Source organism: Ranitomeya imitator, chromosome 2 (assembly GCF_032444005.1).
Source record: "Ranitomeya imitator isolate aRanImi1 chromosome 2, aRanImi1.pri, whole genome shotgun sequence".
NCBI lineage: Eukaryota > Metazoa > Chordata > Amphibia > Anura > Dendrobatidae > Ranitomeya > Ranitomeya imitator.
In genome coordinates, this window is record NC_091283.1 from 522,682,933 (window position 1) to 522,706,294 (window position 23,362).

The 23,362-nt window shown below is 44.2% G+C and overlaps 1 protein-coding gene across 1 annotated transcript in view; it reads right to left on the reverse strand.

Moving 5' to 3' along the window:
- Positions 1-23,362, reverse strand: part of DHX58 (DExH-box helicase 58) — a 50,781-nt gene that overhangs the window by 22,481 nt on the left and 4,938 nt on the right. The window contains exons 2-7 of the mRNA XM_069751797.1: positions 19,067-19,234; positions 18,237-18,441; positions 15,257-15,447; positions 15,059-15,175; positions 13,489-13,615; positions 81-272 (exon numbers count right to left, since the gene is read on the reverse strand). Of these exons, the coding sequence (XP_069607898.1) occupies positions 81-272; positions 13,489-13,615; positions 15,059-15,175; positions 15,257-15,447; positions 18,237-18,441; positions 19,067-19,234 (1,000 nt within the window). The remainder of the gene's footprint in view (positions 1-80; positions 273-13,488; positions 13,616-15,058; positions 15,176-15,256; positions 15,448-18,236; positions 18,442-19,066; positions 19,235-23,362) is intronic.

Genomic DNA, 23,362 nt, shown 5'->3' on the forward strand with positions numbered 1-23,362 from the left:
ATTTTTTCCTACAATTTTGGTGAATTCTAATATTTAGGTGTCTAACAATTGAAAAGGTATGATCATAATGCAGACCGTACCATTGAATAACCTGTAGAGGTAGACATCGGTTTCATCTCTAGAATTTTTTATGAATCTCTCTGTTATGTAGAATTCATCCAGCAAATCATAGGCATCCTTCATTCTTACTGTGTCATGGAGAAAGAGGGCATCATTGTACTTGCGGAGGTGCAATGCACAAGTTCTTCTCCTCCTGTTGGCATTCTCAGCCGCTGAAATAGACCAACATAAGGTTTATGAACAATAAGTCACCTAACGCAGGATTATACTGGACATCACGTTTTATGCCACTGCCCAATTTATACGGGTTCTCTAGGCCACAGACTAATCTCACCAGTTTAGGCTACAATGCTAGGTTCTACTCTAATGCCCACAACAGCTTGAGAGGGTCACAATTGGCTGCTGATAAATTTTTAATTTTTTTTTTTTCACGCGAGGGCACACAATATTCATTAGGCCATCGTATCTGTCTGGTGACAAATGTTCTCTTATATTTTGCATTGTAGAATGGCACCACCTACAGTGAAACATCTGTCATGAGCGTGATGAAGGGGTCAGGGACAATGCTTTGGTAAACCCTACTGTCCAATCGTCTAGCCATCACATATGAGAGGACCCATGTAATTTCTCCACCTCCACCATCCTGAACTGTTGACATCTAGTAGGAAAAGGTAATCAATTTATGCTGCTTGCGACAACTGCGAACCCCCCATCAACATGGTGCAACAGAAATCTGGATTCATCAGACCAGGCAATGTTTTCTACTGTTGAATTATCAAATTTTTCGCTTTTTTTATTGCGTCGTCACTCAAACCTGTCATTCATTGTTACATCCCATCCATACTTAGAAAGGACAAGTTGTGCATTCAGACTTATTAGCTGATGTATCAGATGCAATTTGCTTGACTGTGCTCCACCTGTTCATCGCATCGATTCTAGACAAGTTCCTGTAACCACTTTTATCGACAAATTGTTTCCATCCACAAATACTCTCAACACCATTGTACAAAAAAACCCACAAGGTTGGAAGATTTTGAAATACTGACACCGGCTAGTCTTTCCCCAATACTGACATTGGCTAGTCTCTCCCCAATGACCATACCTTGTTCAAAATTGCTTAAATTTTCCCATTCCAATGTGGATTTACACTTAACGTGATCAACAAAAAACTCACTCCCTTGACTTTCGTGGCACTTTGGGGTCACATGTCTAAATTCCATGCTGGAAAGCTACTTTATTTAAATAGAAGGATTCTCTAAGGCCTCTTTCACACTTCAGTCTTTCGGCATCAGTCAAAAACCGCCATTTTCGTCAAATAGCGGATCCGCCATTTATTTTTGGCGGATCCGCTATTTTCCCATTGACTTGCATTAGCGACGGATTGTGGCGGATGGTCGTCCGTTCCATCCGCCATGCGACGGATCCGTCGATATTGGGCGGACGTTTTCTAGACATTGACGGACTTTGTAACGTTTTTTGTCGCCGCCGAAAAGGCGGACCGCGGCGGATCCATCGCGTCCGCCACTTTTTAGAATGGGCGCCTATGGGCGACGGATCCATCGCGATCCGCTTTTTGGCGGATCCGTCGCCCCAATCCGCTTTTTTAATTGAGCATGCTCCAAAAAGTGGATACTTTGCCCAGACAACCCAAAAACTATATAAAGAGGACAGGTCATTCCCAAATGTACCAGCCAGCAAGAGAGACCCTTCCATGCAAGAGAGACCCAGCCAGACCCTGCCAGCAAGACCTTGCCAGCCAGGCCCTGCCAGCCAGCCAGAGAGGCCCTGCCAGCCAGAGAGACCCTGCCAGCAAGACCTTTACAGCCAGGCCCTGCCAGCCAGCCAGAGAGGCCCTGCCAGCCAGCCAGAGAGACCCTGCCAGCCAGCCAGAGAGACCCTGCCAGCAAGACCTTGCCAGCCAGCCAGAGAGGCCCTGCCAGCCAGAGAGGCCCTGCCAGCCAGACCCTGCCTGAGACAGCCATGTGAGTACTGCCATCCAGCGTGCGTGTGTGCGTGCGTGCGTGTGCGCGCGTGTGCGTGTGTGTGCGCGTGTGCATGTGTGTGCGTGCGCCTGCCTGCCCTGTTTAAATGTTTTTCATACTATGCTGGTATTTTGAATAGCTGTGCTGTAACATGTGTTTTGTGTGTGTATAAATGATGTGTGATGTGTTCTGCATTTTTGTTGTTTTCCATAATGTACTTGTATTTCAAATAAAGAGCAGTGTAGCTCCTACTGTACCCTAAAAAAAGTAAATTAAAAAAAAATATAGTAATAAAAATTTCACAAAACTGTCAGTAGTCTCTTTTCAAGATAAATGTAATATTGGGTATACATGCAGTAAAGGTTATATATACAAATGCGTAATGCAAATCTTTGCTATAGAAAATGTTATCTGGTTTTAGAAAATACAAACTGTAGGTTAATCATAAATAACAATTTTTGGAATTGGTATTTTAATTTTGAATGAGGAACATTTTTTATAAGGTTAAACTTTGTTTAGGTGGGTTTTACCAACATGCGCATTGCGCATATCAAGTTAAGTAGTTTTGGTGTTGCTTTAAAGGGTTTTTTGGGGGGGTTTTTTTTGTGGGGAAACAGGAGGTAGAGGGTTTGGCAGCTTGTGCATCAAGCATATCTAGCATATCAAGTATGATGGTTAAGAAATTGTTTTTTCTTTTGTGGTGGGGGAAATCTAAAAGTAAGTTGGTACTGTAGTAGGTACTGACCAAAACGTACACAGGCAGGCTCCCCAAGTTTTGGAAAAAGATGTAAAGTCCCAGCTGCATCTATCCTTCCCTAAAGCTGCATCTATCCTTTTGTATAGTAGCTTATAACTCTCTTTATACTTACAGATCCTAGGGACCAAGAGGGACGCAAGGACCGACTACAATACCATAGAAGCAAGCCCCCAAGTTTTTTAAAAAGATGTAAGTGTAAAGTCCCTACAGCTGCATCTATCCTTTTGTATAGTAGCTTAGAACTCTCTTTATACTTACAGATCCTAGGGACCAAGAGGGATGCAAGGGACCGACTACCAACTATAGAAGCAAGCCCCCAAGTTTTTTAAAAAGATGTAAGTGTAAAGTCCCTACAGCTGCATCTATCCTTTTGTATAGTAGCTTAGAACTCTCTTTATACTTACAGATTCTAGGGACCAAGAGGGACGCAAGGGACCGACCAACCCAAGATTATTGAAAGACCATGTCTTCTTCTGAGAGCCCCCCATCACATCAGCAGCAAACTGAGGTGTCTATTTTTTTTTCTTAATAAATTTTTTTTGGGGGTACAACTATGGTAATTGTATTTTAACCCTTTATGTGTTTATTCTGTATTCACAGGAATATGAAGCAGAGGGGCTTACAGAAGGAGACGGACAGGGTGGAGAAATACAAGGAGCGGGAGCGCATAGTGTAAGTTTTGCACAGATCGATCGTCACATACAACACACTACACCCAAAACAAACATTCAGCACAGCACAGCACACACAATACATATGCCTCTATCCAAGAACAATATTAATTTATTTATTTATTTTTTATTAGTCTTCACAATCCGGGGCTCGACGTAGAGTTCCTCAAAGCACCTCCCATAGTCGTCGGAATGATAATCGCGGCGGTCGCCGAAGAGTAAGTTCTTTTTGTTTTGGTTTTTAGTAAACTGTAAAATTCATGTGGTGTAATCTTTCCCTTTTTATTATCTTTTTGTTAGGCTTCACAGCGTGCTCCCGAACAGGATGACGAAGAGGAGGGCATAGATGTGGACACCCTCATCCAAGCGGTACAAATTCGGGAGCCGCTGTGGAACATGTCGGACCGCCGCCATGCTGACCAGTTAATCACCCGACGGCTATGGGAGGAAGTGTGCAGTGCTGTTCTGGATAACTGGGAGGAACTCGATGCTGGGGCCCAGGATTTAGCGCGTAAGTATTAACACTTCATAACCTTATGTTAGCATGATTTAATGTGGTGTATAGTAACCAATTTTTGCTTTCTCTTTCCAGGTAACAGGATTATCGTGCGGTGGCGGTCACTCAGGGATCACTTCAAGAGGGAGTTTAATAAGGAGATGCAGGCCCCGAGTGGATCTAGAGGACGCAGGAGCAGATACAAACATGCCAGAGCCCTGTCGTTCCTCCGGTCGACGCTGCTGAGCAGAAGGTAAATATTCAACACCACATATTTTCAGTCAAACTGTAAAAATGTGTAACCTTCAATTTTATTTGCAGCAAGGGCAATTGTAATATAAAGATACTAATTTTTTTTTCTTCTTCTTTAACAGCACTTTCTGCAGCACTCGGGAGCCTGCATCAGAGTTGCACCCCTCTGGAGCGATCCCTCAAGAGTCCGCCACCGGGGACCACGTCGACCCCTCTGTTTCTGCACCTTCCCTTTCGTTTGATCCCTCAGCCTCATCCACCAGTGCTGGAGCAGCAGGGCGGACTTCGTCACTTGAAGCTGCAGGTGATGAGTTAGAGTTCCCTTTACCCCACCCCTCTGCCACTGCCGCAACATCTAGACCACCTTTGTGGTCAGGACGGCAGCGACTTTTTGCAGCTGAATGCATCCTTTCACAGTGCCATCAAGCTTTTGAGTGAGCAAACGTCTGCTGGGTACAATATGCTTAACAAAAGCATACTTGAACTCAGCAGTCGTCTGGATACGATGCAATCAGATGCAAACCAGTCACCAAGACACTGTTTTTTTCAGTCGGTCCTCAGGCACATGGAAAATCTAACTCCTGACCTGCAGATGCATGTGATGCAAGGCTGCCACACTGCTCTAGCGCAGGCGATGTCCCAAGCCCCTCCACCTACCCTTCATGTTTCAACACCTTTCCCCTCTCAAGCCACCGTCTATCCTTCTGTGTGTCCTCCTCCTGTCTGTCATCCTCCCGCCCATTCTACTTCTTCGTCATTCGTTCCTTCCCCCCTTAGTCTTTCCCAGTTTTTACCTTCCCCTTTCCATTCTTCCACTTTAAATTCTCCGTTCCCGATCCCACCCACACCTTCCTACCTCACACACACCACATCTGCACCTCAACTCTCTGCCCAAACTCATGTTTTCACCACCCATTCGACTTCTGTTCCTCCCCGTGATGTCCGTGATGTGCTGTCTCCCACTCTCGACGTGGTCCAACCTGTCAGCCCCTCCGCTACTATCTCCACCCAAAATTATGAAAATTTGTAAAGTAAAGAAATAAACTTTTTTTGGTTGAAAAATATTTTTATTGTCTTTCTCTTTTTTTTTTAAAAAACCTGTTTTAACGCCACCAAGGTTATGGTAACAGTAACAATAAACAGTGTTTAAAGGGTACCGTTTCAAAACATACTATGCTGCATTAAAGTACAAAGGTTTTGTAAGCAAACAAAAAATGGTATTTTTACAAGTGTAAAAAGCAAAAATTTTTTACACCATTTCATACTGCCAGTCAACTGATCCTGCAGGAGACATGAAGTAGTCTGCAAAACTGTCCCGCATTCTGGAGACTGCTACTGGACTGCGAAAAGTGGGGTTTTGGTAATCCCGCAAGGTGCTTTCTGAAACATTATCCTCCAGGGAAACTTGTTCTTTTGATAAAACAAAATTGTGCAGGACCACGCACGCTTTCACCACATCATCGACAGTTTCAGTCTGCAGTTTAATTGCAGTTAGTAGGACTCTCCATTTGGCAGTTAAGATGCCAAAAGCACATTCCACAACTCTTCGTGCTCTAGTTAAGCGGTAATTGTAAATTTTCTTCCTCTGGGTCAGTCCACTACTTCCAAAGGGTTTCAGCAAATGTGGGGAAAGCTGGAAGGCATCATCTCCAACACAAACAAATGGTAATGGTGGACCGGTGGTTCCAGGGAGAGGTCTAGGGGGCGGAAAGTCAAATGTCTCTCCATACAAACGACGCCCCATTGGTGAATTTTTAAAGATTTGTGAGTCATTTGCGCGTCCATACGCACCGATATCCACAGCGATGAACTTGCATTGTGCGTCGGCTATGGCCATCAACACAATAGAGAAGTACTTCTTATAGTTATAAAACTGTGATCCAGAGCCGGAAGGTTTGACGATCCTGATGTGCTTTCCATCAACTGCTCCAACACAATTTGGGAACTGGCAAATTTGATGAAAATTTTGGGCAATCTCCAGCCACCTCTCCTGTGATGGCTCTGGAATGTATTCCACTTGTAGGCACTCCCACAATGTCCGGCAGGTATCTCTGATGATCCCTGAGATGGTGGATATCCCGAGCCTAAACTGAAAATGGAGGGATGAGAACGACTCTCCAGTTGCAAGGAATCTGTTAACAAAACGAAAAGACAATAATTAATAAAAAAATTCAAAAAACAACATTACAGTTATAAGTCTGATGAATGAGAATCATTTTAAAAAAAATTACTTACCGAATAGTCACCATGAGACGCTCCGCTGGTGATATGGAGAAGCGCATCTGGGTGTCTCGTCTCCGTATACATTCTTCCACTTGGCCCAATAAAATTTCGAAATTTTCAGCTCTCATCCTCACATAATTGAAGAACTTCTGAGGGTTTTCCCATTGTTCGATGTAAAGCGTGGAATAAACACCACGGGTCATGCGTTGTGCTGTGATGGGATGGATCCACAGCCTTCTCTTCCGCCGCTGCCGCAGGATTCGCAGTCTTTCTTCCTCCCTCTCTCGAACGCTGACTGCCAACTGATTAGCCTCAAAAGTAAAATCCGCATAGATCTTTGCAATGTTCGCCAGTACTCCTTCCATTTCTGCCACTTTCTCTACAACCTTTCAAAGATGTGGTGTAAATACACACTATATATAGTTTTCCAGTAGATTCCAGTAGCCAATCACATTGAAATCCTCCCCTTTTAACCCCTTCCCGACCTGTGACACAGCGTATGCGTCATGAAAGTCGGTGCCAATCCGACCTGTGACGCATATGCTGTGTCACAGAAAGATCGCGTCCCTGCAGGCCGGGTGAAAGGGTTAACTCCCATTTCACCCGATCTGCAGGGACAGGGGGAGTGGTAGTTTAGCCCAGGGGGGGTGGCTTCACCCCCTCGTGGCTACGATCGCTCTGATTGGCTGTTGAAAGTGAAACTGCCAATCAGAGCGATTTGTAATATTTCACCTAAAAAAATGGTGAAATATTACAATCCAGCCATGGCCGATGCTGCAATATCATCGGCCATGGCTGGAAATACTAATGTGCCCCCACCCCACCCCACCGATCGCCCCCCCAGCCCCCCGATCTGTGGCCCGCTCCCCTCCGTCCTGTGCTCCGCTCCCCCGTCCTCCTGTCCGCTCCCCTCGTGCTCCAATCACACCCCCCGTGCTCCAATCAAACCCCCCCGCACTCCGATCCCCCCCCCGTGCTCCGAACCACCCCCCCTGCACACCGATCCACCCGCCCGCACACCGATCACTCTCCCCCATGCTCCGATCCCTCCCCCCCCGTGCTCCGACGCCCCCCCGTGCCCTGATCTCCCCCCCCTGTGCCCTGATCTCCCCCCCTTATACTTACCGATCCTGGCGGGGTCCCGTCCGTCTTCTTCCCCGAGCGCCGCCATGTTCCAAAATGGCGGGCGCATGCGCAGTGCGCCCGCCGAATCTGCCGGCCGGCAGATTCGTTCCAATGTGAATTTTGATCACTGTGATATAATCTATCACAGTGGTCAAAATAAAAAAACAGTAAATGACACCCCCCATTTGTCCCCCATAGATAGGGACAATAATAAAATAAAGAATTTTTTTTTTTTTTCACTAAGGTTGGAGTTAGAACTAGGGTTAGGGGTAGGGGTAGGGTTAGGGTTAGGGGTAGGGTTAGGGTTAGGGGTAGGGGTAGGGTTAGGGTTAGGGGTAGGGTTAGGGGTAGGGTTAGGGGTAGGGGTAGGGTTAGGGGTAGGGTTAGGGGTAGGGTTAGGGGTAGGGTTAGGGTTTCGGTATGTGCACACGTATTCTGGTCCTCTGCGGATTTTTCCGCAGCGGATTTGATAAATCCGCAGTGCTAAACCGCTGCGGATTTATGGCAGATTTACCGCGGTTTTTCTGCGCATTTCACTGCGGTTTTACAACTGCGATTTTCTATTGGAGCAGTTGTAAAACCGCTGTGGAATCCGCAGAAAGAAGTGACATGCTGCGGAATGTAAACCGCTGCGTTTCCGTGCAGTTTTTCCGCAGCATGTGTACAGCGATTTTTGTTTCCCATAGGTTTACATTGAAATGTAAACTCATGGGAAACTGCTGCGGATCCGCAGCGTTTTCCGAAGCGTGTGCACATACCTTTAGAATTAGGCTATGTGCACACGGTGCGGATTTGGCTGCGGATCCGCAGCGGATTGGCCGCTGCGGATCCGCAGCAGTGTTCCATCAGGTTTACAGTACCATGTAAACCTATGGAAAACCAAATCCGCTGTGCCCATGGTGCGGAAAATACCGCACGGAAACGCTGCGTTGTATTTTCCGCAGCATGTCAATTCTTTGTGCGGATTCCGCAGCGTTTTACACCTATTCCTCAATAGGAATCCGCAGGTGAAATCCGCAGTAAATCCGCAGGTAAAACGCAGTGCCTTTTACCCGCGGATTTTTCAAAAATGGTGCGGAAAAATCTCACACGAATCCGCAACGTGGGTACATAGCCTTAGGGTTAGGGTTGGGTTGGAATTAGGGTTGTGGTTAGGGTTAGGGGTGTGTTGGGGTTAGGGTTGTGGTTAGGGTTAGGGGTGTGTTGCGGTTAGGGTTGTGGTTAGGGTTACGGCTACAGTTGGGATAAGGGTTAGGGGTGTGTTGGCGTTAGAATTGAGGGGTTTCCACTGTTTAGGCACATCAGGGGGTCTCCAAACGCAACATGGCGCCACCATTGATTCCAGCCAATCTTTTATTCAAAAAGTCAAATGGTGCTCCTTCCCTTCCGAGCCCCGACGTGTGCCCAAACAGTGGTTTACCCCCACATATGGGGTATCAGTGTACTCAGGACAAACTGGGCAACAATTACTGGGGTCCAATTTCTCCTGTTACCCTTGAGAAAATAAAAAATTGCTTGCTAAAACATAATTTTTGAGGAAAGTAAAATGATTTTTTATTTTCACGGCTCTGCGTTGTAAACGTCTGTGAAGCACTTGGGGGTTCAAAGTGCTCACCACATATCTAGATAAGTTCCTTGGGGGGTCTAGTTTCCAAAATGGGGTCACTTGTGGGGGGTTTCTACTGTTTAGGCACACCAGGGGCTCTGCAAACGCAACGTGACGCCCGCAGACCATTCCATCAAAGTCTGCATTTCAAAACGTCACTACTTGACTTCCGAGCCCCGACATGTGCCCAAACAGTGGTTTACCCCCACATATGGGGTATCAGCGTACTCAGGACAAACTGGGCAACAATTACTGGGGTCCAATTTCTCCTGTTACCCTTGAGAAAATAAAAAATTGCTTGCTAAAACATCATTTTTGAGGAAAGAAAAATGATTTTTTATTTTCACGGCTCTGCGTTGTAAACGTCTGTGAAGCACTTGGGGGTTCAAAGTGCTCACCACATATCTAGATAAGTTCCTTGGGGGGTCTAGTTTCCAAAATGGGGTCACTTGTGGGGGGTTTCTACTGTTTAGGCACACCAGGGGCTCTGCAAACGCAACGTGACGCCCGCAGACCATTCCATCAAAGTCTGCATTTCAAAACGTCACTACTTGACTTCCGAGCCCCGACATGTGCCCAAACAGTGGTTTACCCCCACATATGGGGTATCAGCGTACTCAGGACAAACTGGGCAACAATTACTGGGGTCCAATTTCTCCTGTTACCCTTGAGAAAATAAAAAATTGCTTGCTAAAACATCATTTTTGAGGAAAGAAAAATGATTTTTTATTTTCACGGCTCTGCGTTGTAAACGTCTGTGAAGCACTTGGGGGTTCAAAGTGCTCACCACATATCTAGATAAGTTCCTTGGGGGGTCTAGTTTCCAAAATGGGGTCACTTGTGGGGGGTTTCTACTGTTTAGGCACACCAGGGGCTCTGCAAACGCAACGTGACGCCCGCAGACCATTCCATCAAAGTCTGCATTTCAAAACGTCACTACTTGACTTCCGAGCCCCGACATGTGCCCAAACAGTGGTTTACCCCCACATATGGGGTATCAGCGTACTCAGGACAAACTGGGCAACAATTACTGGGGTCCAATTTCTCCTGTTACCCTTGAGAAAATAAAAAATTGCTTGCTAAAACATCATTTTTGAGGAAAGAAAAATGATTTTTTATTTTCACGGCTCTGCGTTGTAAACGTCTGTGAAGCACTTGGGGGTTCAAAGTGCTCACCACATATCTAGATAAGTTCCTTGGGGGGTCTAGTTTCCAAAATGGGGTCACTTGTGGGGGGTTTCTACTGTTTAGGCACACCAGGGGCTCTGCAAACGCAACGTGACGCCCGCAGACCATTCCATCAAAGTCTGCATTTCAAAAGTCACTACTTCCCTTCTGAGCCCCGACGTGTGCCCAAACAGTGGTTTACCCCCACATATGGGGTATCAGCGTACTCAGGAGAAACTGGACAACAACTTTTGGGGTCCAATTTCTCCTGTAACCCTTGGGAAAATAAAAAATTCTGGGCTAAAAAATTATTTTTGAGGAAAGAAAACGTATTTATTATTTTCACTGCTCTGTGTTATAAACTTCTGTGAAGCACTTGGGGGTTCAAAGTGCTCACCACATATCTAGATAAGTTCCTTGGGGGGTCTAGTTTCCAAAATGGGGTCACTTGTGGGGGGTTTCTACTGTTTAGGCACACCAGGGGCTCTGCAAACGCAACGTGACGCCCGCAGACCATTCCATCAAAGTCTGCATTTCAAAAGTCACTACTTCCCTTCTGAGCCCCGACGTGTGCCCAAACAGTGGTTTACCCCCACATATGGGGTATCAGCGTACTCAGGAGAAACTGTACAACAACTTTTGGGGTCAAATTTCTCCTTTTACCCTTGGGAAAATAATAAATTGCAGGCTAAAAAATCATTTTAGAGAAAATAAAATTTTTATTTTATTTTCATGGCTCTGCGTTATAAACTTCTGTGAAGCACTTGGAAGTTCAAAGTCCTCACCACACATCTAGATTAGTTCCTTTAGGGGTCTAGTTTCCAAAATGGGGTCATATGTGGGGGATCTCCAATGTTTAGGCACACAGGGGCTCTCCAAACGTGACATGGTGTCCGCTAATGATTGGAGCTAATTTTCCATTTAAAAAGCCAATTGGCGTGCCTTCCCTTCCGAGCCCTGCCGTGCGCCCAAACAGTGGTTTACCCCCACATATGGGGTATCAGCGTACTCAGGACAAACTGGACAACAACATTTGCGGTCCAATTTCTCCTATTACCCTTGGCAAAATAGGAAATTCCAGGCTAAAAATCATTTTTGAGGAAAGAAAAATTATTTTTTATTTTCATGGCTCTGCATTATAAACTTCTGTGAAGCACCTGGGGGTTTAAAGTGCTCAATATGCATCTAGATAAGTTCCTTGGGGGGTCTAGTTTCCAAAATGGGGTCACTTGTGGGGGAGCTCCAATGCATAGGCACACAGGGGCTCTCTAAACGCGACATGGTGTCCGCTAACAATTGGAGCTAATTTTCCATTCAAAAAGTCAAATGGCGCGCCTTCCCTTCCGAGCCCTGCCGTGTGCCCAAACAGTGGTTTACCCCCACATATGAGGTATCGGCGTACTCGGGAGAAATTGCCCAACAAATTTTAGGATTCATTTTATCCTATTGCCCATGTGAAAATGAAAAACTGAGGCGAAAAGAATTTTTTTGTGAAAAAAAAAGTACTTTTTCATTTTTACAGATCAATTTGTGAAGCACCTGAGGGTTTAAAGTGCTCAATATGCATCTAGATAAGTTCCTTGGGGGGTCTAGTTTCCAAAATGGGGTCATTTGTGGGGGAGCTCCAATGTTTAGGCACACGGGGGCTCTCCAAACACGACATGGTGTCCGCTAACGATGGAGATAATTTTTCATTCAAAAAGTCAAATGGCGCTCCTTCCCTTCCGAACCTTACCATGTGCCCAAACAGTGGTTTACCCCCACATGTGAGGTATCGGCGTACTCATGAGAAATTGCCCAACAAATTTTAGGATCCATTTTATCCTGTTACCCATGTGAAAATGAAAAAAATTGAGGCTAAAAGAATTTTTTTGTGAAAAAAAAGTACTTTTTCATTTTTACGGATCAATTTGTGAAGCCCCCGGGGGTTCAAAGTTCTCACTATGCATCTAGATAAGTTCCTTGGGGCGTCTAGTTTCCAAAATGGGGTCACGTGTGGGGGAGCTCCAATTTTTAGGCACACGGGGGCTCTCCAAACGTGACATGGTGTCCGCTAAAGAGTGGAGCCAATTTTTCATTCAAAAAGTCAAATGGCGCTCCTTCCCTTCCAAGCCCTGCCGTGCGCCCAAACAGTGGTTTACCACCACATATGAGGTATCAGCGTACTCAGGACAAATTGGACAACAACTTTCGTGGTTCAGTTTCTCCTTGTACCATTGGGAAAATAAAAAAAATGTTGCTAAAAGATAATTTTTGTGACTAAAAAGTTAAATGTTCATTTTTTCCTTCCATGTTGCTTCTGCTGCTGTGAAGCACCTGAAGGGTTAAAAAACTTCTTGAATGTGGTTTTGAGCACCTTGAGGGGTGCATTTTTTAGAATGGTGTCACTTTTGGGTATTTTCAGCCATATAGACCCCTCAAACTGACTTCAAATGTGAGGTGGTCCCTAAAAAAAATGGTTTTGTAAATTTCGTTGTAAAAATGAGAAATCGCTGGTCAAATTTTAACTCTTATAACTTCCTAGCAAAAAAAAATTTTGTTTCCAAAATTGTGCTGGTGTAAAGTAGACATGTGGGAAATGTTATTTATTAACTATTTTGTGTCACATAACTCTCTGGTTTAACAGAATAAAAATTCAAAATGTGAAAATTGCGAAATTTTCAAAATTTTCGCCAAATTTCCGTTTTTATCACAAATAAACGCAGAATTTATTGACCTAAATTTACCACTAACATGAAGCCCAATATGTCACGAAAAAACAATCTCAGAACCGCTAGGATCCGTTGAAGCGTTCCTGAGTTATTACCTCATAAAGGGACACTGGTCAGAATTGCAAAAAACGGCCAGGTCATTAAGGTCAAAATAGGCTGGGTCATGAAGGGGTTAAAAAACGGATCCGTCAAAAAACGGTTACAACGGATGTGAAAACGGTCGCAACGGTTCTAACAGATCCGTTTTTTTAATGGATCAGGGCAGCTGATCCATCAAAAAAACGGATCCGTTAGAACCGTTTTCGCAACAAATTTGACGGATCCGTCGATCCGCCACGATGTCGGACCTAACTGACGCCACACAACTGAAGTGTGAAAGAACTCTAATAAAGTGGCCAGGGTATATTACAGTAATGGGCCCAATGCAATAAAACTCACCTTCTTTTTCCATCAGCACTATGTTCTGTTCATACATCTGGGTGCCAAATTCTGTTGTGTACTCAAAGTCATCAAGGTACTGATGAATGGCACCCATGAGCTCCTTCACTTTGTCTCCAAATGGATCCTAGAGCAATGGATAACAGTAATCACTTATTAGAATTGTACAGCAGACATGTAGCTTACAGCACTACACAGAACTTAGGAGGTTCCTATTTATGCACTAGCCCACGACAGAATTAGGAAAGATAGCAACTTTGCAAATAGGTCTCAATTTCAAATACCGTATGTTCCACCAATTTTTGTGTTCAGCAAAAAAAATCCCCTACAGTTTGATCTTACAGTTAGGTCTCAATCAGATGTCAGTACTATTCACATATACAAAAAATGGTACCGGTGTCATCAGTGTTTTGGGTCAGTGAGTCATTGGTGTTTCATCAATGTTTTGTGTCAGTGTGTCATCAGTGTTTCATCAGTGTTTTGGGTCAGTGCTTCATCAGTGTTTGAGATAGTGTTTCATCAGTGTCTCATCAGTGTATAGGGTCAGTGTGTCATCAGTGTTTCAACAGTGTTTCGGGTCAGTGTGTCATCAGTGTCTTGGGTCAGTGTGTCATCTGTGTTTTTGGTCAGTGTTTCATCAGTGTTTTGGGTCAGTGTGTCATCGGTGTTTTGGGTCAGTGCTTAATCAGTGTTTTGGGTCAGTATGTCATCTGTGTCATCGGTGTTTTCGGTCAGTGTGTCATCAGTGTTTCAGGTCAATGAGTCATCAGTGTTTCGGATCAGTGTGCCATCAGTGTTTTGGGTCAGTGTGTCATCAATGTTTTTCATATATGGATAAATAAATTACAAATCTTTACCTATTGTTTGCAATGTTAAATACGTACAACACACAAACAGTACACTGATGTCGTCTGTGTGCTGTGTGTGTGTTTTTCACGGACCCATAGACTTGTATTGGCCTTTTTCCTCCATGATACTTGAGAAAAATGGACATTTTTTCCATGCGTGTTGCACTGACACTTGGTATGTGAAAAAATACGAACATGTGAACAGCCTCATAGACTATAATGGGTAAACGTTCTATCTGTGAAAAACACGGATAGAACATGTAAGTGCAACATGGACGTCTAAATGAAGCCTTATTCTCGTCTTTACTCTGTCCTCTACATTTTGTAAACTACCACATTTTAGGAAGATCATTCTAAGGTCACAAATGACTCTGGTAGAATAAACGCTGGTACACATGATCAGTATTTGGTCAGTAATTTACATGAGTACGGTATTTGAAAGCCAAAACCAGGAGTGAGTGATAAATACAGAAGTGATGACTTGTTTCTATTAAACTTTTCCTCTGATTGTTCCACTCTTAGTTTTGGTTTACAAATACTGAGGTAAAAAATCTCACCAAATACTGAGGTAACATACTGACCTAATACTGATGGTGTGACCATGGCCTAAAAAACAGAAATCATATGTCTATGGAAAATACGTGGACCTTTTTTTTTTTATTTTGAGGAAGGGGTGCCGTATAGGAATAGTTTATAGTATAACACTAATATTCATTTATCACCTCATCTCTTTGTGGTACTAGGTCATATTGTTTTTTGGGCTGCTTAGATTTGGCTACAAGGCTCTCGATGGATGTCTTTGGCGACATTATCTTCCATGTGTCAAGATTTGCACAGATCTGGAAAACAGAGAGACCTTTTAGATACAGAATCAAGTTGTAAGGCAAAACATCAGCACAGACAGGTACATCTAGTCTTACCGTTAAAATGTGGTCTACAGCATTCTCAAATGTGCTCGCCCTATCTGTCCCTGGAGAAGCCGTCAGTCCCAGAATTTGTGGCAGCTTTCTCTCTCCTTTTAGCTTTTTCTCCATGTATGCCCCCATCAGCTTGTTATAAACTGTATCTTTCTGAGTGTGGTGACACTCGTCTATGATTAATAGACTAAAATCTATTGAAGAAGAGAACAAAATATGGATGTAAAGATTACAAATCATCAAATAGATTGGAACTGCTCCATCTGTATAAAAAGAAAGATACTACCGGTAATTCTTTAAAAAGGAGTTGGCACGAGGTCAAAACCGGCCAGCTTTTGCCTTTACTTTATTCCTGCTGTTCCCCTGATTATTCCTTTTTTAAATCTGCCATCAGATCTGCTCCAGAGATAGTCAAAGCTAGTCTTTTTAAGAAAATTGTTTTATGAAAATGTATTTTTTTCTTTCTATTTACCTGAGCCATTGATGATGGACCATGGTCAGAGTATTAGGCTGTGTGCCCACAATGGGTTTTTGACACTATGTGTTTTTGCTGTGTCAAAAATGTACTTAATACAGTTATGGCGGAAAGCGTTAACACTAGTGATGAGCGAATATACTCGTTACTCGAGATTTCCCGAGCACGCTCGGGGGTCCTCCGAGTATTTTTTAGTGCTCGGAGATTGTTTTTCTTGCCGCAGTTGAATGATTTACATCTGTTAGCCAGCTTGATTACATGTGGGGATTCCCTAGCAACCAGGCAACCCCCACATGTACTCATGCTGGCTAACAGATGTAAATCATTCAGCTGCGGCAAGAAAAACTAAATCTACGAGCACTAAAAAATACTCGGAGGACCCCCGAGCATGCTTGAGAAATCTTGAGTAACGAGTATATTCGCTCATCACTAGTTAACACCCTTGTAATAGTTCCAGAAGATGAAGTATTTTTCCCAGAAAATTATTGCAATTACACATATTTTGTTATACACACGTTTATTTCCATTGTGTGTATTGGAACAGCATAAAAACAAACAGAAGAAAAGGCGAATTGGACATAATTTCACACAAAACCTCCCAAATTGTTGGCAGCTTCAACTTAATATTTGGTTGCATACCTTTTGGAATAAATAACTGCAATGAATCGCTTCCTATAACCATCAACAAGCTTCTTACACCTCTCAACTGAAATTTTTGACCACTATCCTTTTGCAAACTGCTCCTAGTTACTTACATTTGAACAGCAATTTTAAGATCACTCCACAAGTGTATAATGGGATTTAGATCTGGACTCATTGCTGGCCACTTCAAAACTCTCCAGCGCTTAGTTTCCATCCATTTCAGGGTGCTTCTTGAAGTATATTTGGGTTCATTGTTGCTGGAAGATCCATGACCTAGGATGCAAACCCACCTTTTTAACACTGGGCAGTACATTGCGACCCAAAATCTGTTGGTAATCTTCAGATTTCATGATGCCTTCCACACAGGCAAGGCACCCAGTGCTAGAGGCAGCAAAACCACCCCCAAACATCTTTAAACCTACAAAAAAATTTGACTGTAGGTACCGTGTTCTTTTCTTTGGAAGCCTCATTCCGTTGTCGGCACACAGTACAATGATGTACTTTACCAAAAAGCTCTACCTTTGTCTTACCTATCCACAAGATTTTTTTTCCCAGAAGGCTTTTGGCTCACTCACGTACATTTTGCAAACTGCAGTCTAGCTTTTTTATGTCTCTGTGTTAGCAGTGGGGTCCTCCTGGATCTCTTGCCATTGCATTTCATTCCATTCAAATCGATGGATACTTCTCGCTGACACTGATGCACGCTGAGCCTGCAGGACAGCTTTAATTTTTTGGAACTTGATTTGGGCTGGTTATCAACCATTCGGATTATCCTGCGTTGCAACCTTTCATCAAATTTTCTCTGACATCCACATCCAGGGAGATTAGCTACAGTGTCATGGGTTGTAAACCTCTTGATTATGTTGCACAGCATGGACAAAGGAACATTAAGATCTCAGGAGATGGGCTTCTAACCTTGAGATTGTTGACTTAGTCTACGTTCACATTAGCGTTGCGCGCCGGTGCGTCGGCGACGCAACGCACGACGCACCAAAAACGCACGCAAAAACGCTGCGTTTTGCGACACGTGCGTCGTTTTTTGACGAAAATCGGACGCACGAAAAATGCAACTTGTTGCATTTTCTTGCGTCCGACGCTAGCGTCGAAAACGACGCACGTGTCGGAAAACGCAACAAAAAAAACGCACGCGTCCCCCATGTTAAACATAGGGGCACGTCGCCGCTGCGTCGCCGACGCAACAGCGACGCACATTAGCGGAACGCTAATGTGAACGTAGCCTTAGACAGTCCTCTTCTCTTTCTGTTCTCCATACTTAGTATGGCACACACAGACACAAAATGCAAAGATTGAGTGAAATTCTCCCCTTTTTATCTGGTTTCAGGTGTGATTTTCATATTGCCCACGTTACTTGCCAAGGGTGAGTTTGAACTAGCATCACATGCTTAAAACAAAGTTGTTTACCCACAATTTTGGAAAGGTGCCAACAATTTCGTCACCCTGTTCTTTGAAGTTTTGTGTGAAATTATGTCCAATTTGCCTTATTTTCTGTGATTTTTGTGTTCCAATACACACAAAGGAAATAAACATGTTAATAACAAAACATAATTGCAATCATTCTGGGAGAAATACTTCATTTTCTGGAACAATTTCAATGGTGCCAACATTTTTGACCATGACTGTAAATGTAAATGGTGGAGGAAATCTGCAACATCAAAAATTCACCAACAGCTTTAAACATTGCTCTCTATACAAAATCCATCACAGGAGAGTAATATAAAGGTCATGGCAGGGTGGCTGTTCAGAGGATCAATCACCTTAGGATGGTGTGTCCCTGAGATAATGTTGGCTTGATAATATGGCTACACAGCTAATATGTAACAATAGTTATTCTCCAGAAGTCCTCACCCGTCAACTCCACATGCTTTTCTTTGCTGTCACTCTTAAGTGCATTGTGCAGGATTTGCGCAGTGCAAATAACTATGTCAGATGTCTTCACAAAATTAGCAAAAAAGCTCTTTTCTTCCGTGTCTCCACTTACGGCAATGATGTTAAATCTGTCTTTGAGATGTGGTTGAAACTCCTTGCTGTAGTGCTGATCGACCAGATGTACCTGACAGATGGAAGAAGAAACCTTACACATTTGGTGCGTCTCTGGCTAGAGAGATGTTAGGTATTTATTGGTTTATGCCATCAAGTCTAGGAATTTATGTAAAAGCAGGAGATGGGGAAAATAATTCATTAACATTGAAAACTGACTAATAAATCCTAAAGACTGGCAGATTATATTAATGTCTCTTCTTACATACCGGTATATCTTCGGTTGCCGTACAGTCCACCTGAGCAAAAAAACCTTGGACACGTGCTTGATTCGCAGCCTGGCTGCACGATGGAAGCCAGGTATATCATTCTCTGAAATGCTCCAGTGTTTCCAAGAAGTAATACTTTCAAGATCCAGCCAGAGGGCATAGCCAGAGACCAGACTAGCCCGGCCAGCACTGCTACAGGTGATTGATAGGTCTATCGCTATGACACCATGGAAATTCCTGTCAATCACCTAGAATGGTGCTGGGAAGAGCCATTTCAGAGAATAATAGACTTGGCAGCCATCGGGCTTCCAGGCTGTGATTTATGCTACCTGAAATTTCAGCAACTTGAATGATAGATTTCCTTTAGAAAGATCTAAAACCTATCCATTGCAACATTTATCAACAATATTCCAGGAGAGACAGCCATACCTTGTTCACAATCATGGCAACCTTGGCATTAGACTTAATCTCTAGGTGCCTCATTGCCACATACAAAGCAGCCTTGGTTTTACCAGACCCGGTTGGAAGCCAGATAATTATGTTTTTGCCTTCCAGCGCTGGGCCAATGACTTCCCACTGATAGTCCCGCAGCTCCATCTGGAAAACATGAGGCAGACTTCAGGACCATGGGAATATGGTTGATGATATGCTGGGCTTTACACATTAAATTAGGCAAATATAGTAATACTGGCCAGGCACAACCCCTCCCCCCATAGACATGTACATCAGCCGAGCATCCATGTGTTCTCTATAAGAAGAGAGGAGTAAACCTCTGTCAGACATCTCTGATTGTCTGCAGTGGTCACATGATGCTCTCCTGCAGTTCTTGAGCTATTGACATTTGGCATCTAAGCGGTTAAACTGCCACTGCTGTCCACTTCCTCTTGTTAGTGCCGCTTTCCTCACACACTGACCAGCACTTCTGTCCATACAATGGCCGCTGGTGGAGGAGCGTGTGACCAGACCTGTCCATCAAACCCCTCCAATAGAGAAGCAGCTTTCCAATGTGAGTTTTCCAATTGGGGGAGCTCTGTTGTGAATTCTGTGGCAGAGTTCACTCCTGTGGTCACAAGTGGTACTTCGGCTGATTCTCTCTGGGATCTTCCGTTTGTGGAGGAAAGTGGTACTGCAGCTTCTGAGTTTCCTCCCTCAGGTGATCTGGTGAGCTCGTTAGCTTCTTCTCTACTTAACTCCACCTGATGCTTTGATCTATGCTTCCTGTCAATGTTTCAGTGTGGGACTTGTTTTTTCCCTGGATCATTCCTGTGGCCTGCTGCTCTGCAAAGCTAAGTTTTGCTTATGTTATTTTGTTGCTATTTTTCTGTCCAGCTTGCTTTATTGGTTTTTCTCGCCTGCTGGAAGCTCTGAGACGCAGAGGGACCACCTCCGTACCGTTAGTCGGTGCGGAGGGTCTTTTTGTCCCCTCTGCGTGGTTTTTTATAGGTTTTTGTGCTGACCGCAAAGTTATCTTCCCTATCCTCGTTCTGTTCAGCTAGTCGGGCCTCACTTTGCTAAATCTGTTTCATCTCTATGTTTGTGTTTTCATCTTACTCACAGTCATTATATGTGGGGGGCTGCCTTTTCCTTTGGGGAATTTCTATGAGGCAAGGTAGGCTTATTTTTCTATCTTCAGGATTAGCTAGTTTCTCAGGCTGTGACGAGGCGCCTAGGTTCTGGTCAGGAGCGCTCCACGGCTACCTTTAGTGTGGTTTGATAGGCTTAGGGATTGCGGTCTGCAGAGTTCCCACGTCTCAGAGCTCGTTCTATTATTTGGGGTTATTGTCAGTTCACTGTATGTGCTCTGACCTCCATGTCCATTGTGATTCTGAATTGCCTTTCATAACAGTACAGGAAGCCAAAAGTGCGAATGATTCTCAATAGAGGGAAAAAAGAAGTTCGGAGACCATTTTTTTTTTCTTTGCACTGTGTTTTGTCTTTTTTTTTCCCCTAGACATTTGGGTGGTTCAGGACACAGGTGTAGCAATGGACATTAAAGGTCTGTCTTCATGTGTGGATCAGCTCACGGCAAGAGTTCAAAATATTCAAGATTTTGTGGTCCAGAATTCTTTGCTTGAACCGAGAATTCCTATTCCAGATTTGTTTTTTGGAGATAGAACTAAATTTCTGAGTTTCAAAAATAATTGTAAACTATTTCTGGCTTTGAAACCTCGCTCTTCTGGTGACCCAATTCAACAGGTTAGGATCGTCATTTCTTTTTTGCGCGGCGACCCTCAGGACTGGGCGTTTTCTCTTGCGTCAGGAGATCCTGCATTGAGTAATATCGATGCGTTTTTCCTGGCGCTTGGGTTGCTGTACGATGAGCCTAATTCAGTGGATCAGGCAGAAAAAAATTTGCTGGCTCTTTGTCAGGCTCAGGATGAGATAGAGGTATATTGTCAGAAATTTAGAAAGTGGTCAGTGCTCACTCAATGGAATGAATCTGCGCTGGCAGCAATATTCAGAAAGGGTCTCTCTGAAGCCCTTAAGGATGTCATGGTGGGATTTCCTATGCCTGCTGGTTTGAATGAGTCTATGTCTTTGGCCATTCAGATCGGTCGACGCTTGCGTGAGCGTAAACCTGTGCACCATTTGGCGGTATTACCTGAGCTTAAACCTGAGCCTATGCAGTGTGATAGGACCTTGACCAGAGTTGAACGGCAAGAACATAGACGTCTGAATGGTCTGTGTTTCTACTGTGGTGATTCCACTCATGCTATCTCTGATTGTCCTAAGCGCACTAAGCGGTTCGCTAGGTCTGCCACCATTGGTACTGTACAGTCAAAATTTCTTCTGTCCGTTACCTTGATCTGCTCTTTGTCATCATATTCTGTCATGGCATTTGTGGATTCAGGCGCTGCCCTGAATTTGATGGACTTGGAATATGCTAAGCGTTGTGGGTTTTTCTTGGAGCCCTTGCAGTGTCCTATTCCATTGAGAGGAATTGATGCTACGCCTTTGGCCAAGAATAAGCCTCAATACTGGACCCAGCTGACCATGTGCATGGCTCCTGCACATCAGGAGGTTATTCGCTTTCTGGTGTTGCATAATCTGCATGATGTGGTCGTGTTGGGGTTGCCATGGCTACAAGTCCATAATCCAGTATTAGATTGGAAATCCATGTCGGTGTCCAGCTGGGGTTGTCAGGGGGTACATGGTGATGTTCCATTTCTGTCAATTTCGTCATCCACTCCTTCTGAGGTCCCAGAGTTCTTGTCTGATTACCGGGATGTATTTGATGAGCCCAAGTCCAATACCCTACCTCCGCATAGGGATTGTGATTGTGCTATCAATTTGATTCCTGGTAGTAAATTCCCAAAAGGTCGATTGTTTAATTTGTCCGTGCCTGAGCACACCGCTATGCGCAGTTATGTGAAGGAATCCCTGGAGAAGGGGCATATTCGCCCGTCATCGTCGCCATTAGGAGCAGGGTTCTTTTTTGTAGCCAAGAAGGATGGTTCGCTGAGACCTTGTATAGATTACCGCCTTCTTAATAAGATCACGGTTACATTTCAGTACCCCTTGCCATTGTTATCTGATCTGTTTGATCGGATTAAGGGGGCTAGTTGGTTCACAAAGATAGATCTTCGTGGTGCGTATAAATCTGGTGCGAATTAAGCAAGGTGATGAATGGAAAACTGCATTTAATACGCCCGAGGGTCATTTTGAGTATCTCGTGATGCCGTTCGGACTTGCCAATGCTCCATCAGTGTTTCAGTCCTTTATGCATGACATCTTCCGAGAGTACCTGGATAAATTCCTGATTGTGTACTTGGATGACATTTTGATCTTCTCGGATGATTGGGAGTCTCATGTGAAGCAGGTCAGAACGGTTTTTCAGGTCCTGCGTGCTAATTCTTTGTTTGTGAAGGGATCAAAGTGTCTCTTTGGTGTGCAGAAGGTTTCATTTTTGGGGTTCATCTTTTCCCCTTCTACTATCGAGATGGATCCTGTTAAGGTCCAAGCCATCCATGATTGGACTCAGCCGACATCTCTGAAAAGTCTGCAAAAGTTCCTGGGCTTTGCTAATTTTTATCGTCGCTTCATCTGCAATTTTTCTAGTATTGCTAAACCATTGACCGATTTGACCAAGAAGGGTGCTGATGTGGTCATTTGGTCTTCTGCTGCTGTGGAAGCTTTTCAAGAGTTGAAGCGTCGTTTTTCTTCTGCCCCTGTGTTGTGTCAACCAGATGTTTCTCTTCCGTTCCAGGTCGAGGTTGATGCTTCTGAGATTGGAGCAGGGGCTGTTTTGTCGCAGAGAGGTTCTGGTTGCTCAGTGATGAAACCATGCGCTTTCTTTTCCAGGAAGTTTTCGCCTGCTGAGCGTAATTATGATGTGGGCAACCGAGAGTTGCTGGCCATGAAGTGGGCATTCGAGGAGTGGCGTCATTGGCTTGAGGGAGCTAAGCATCGCGTGGTGGTATTGATTGATCATAAGAACTTGACTTATCTCGAGTCTGCCAAGCGCTTGAATCCTAGACAAGCTCGTTGGTCGTTGTTTTTTGCCCGTTTTGACTTTGTGATTTCGTACCTTCCGGGCTCTAAAAATGTGAAGCGGATGCTCTGTCTAGGAGTTTTGTAACCGACTCTCCGGGTTTATCTGAGCCGGCGGGTATCCTCAAGGAAGGAGTAATTGTGTCTGCCATCTCCCCTGATTTGCGGCGGGTGCTGCAAAAATTTCAGGCTAATGAACCTGATCGTTGCCCAGCGGAGAAACTGTTTGTCCCT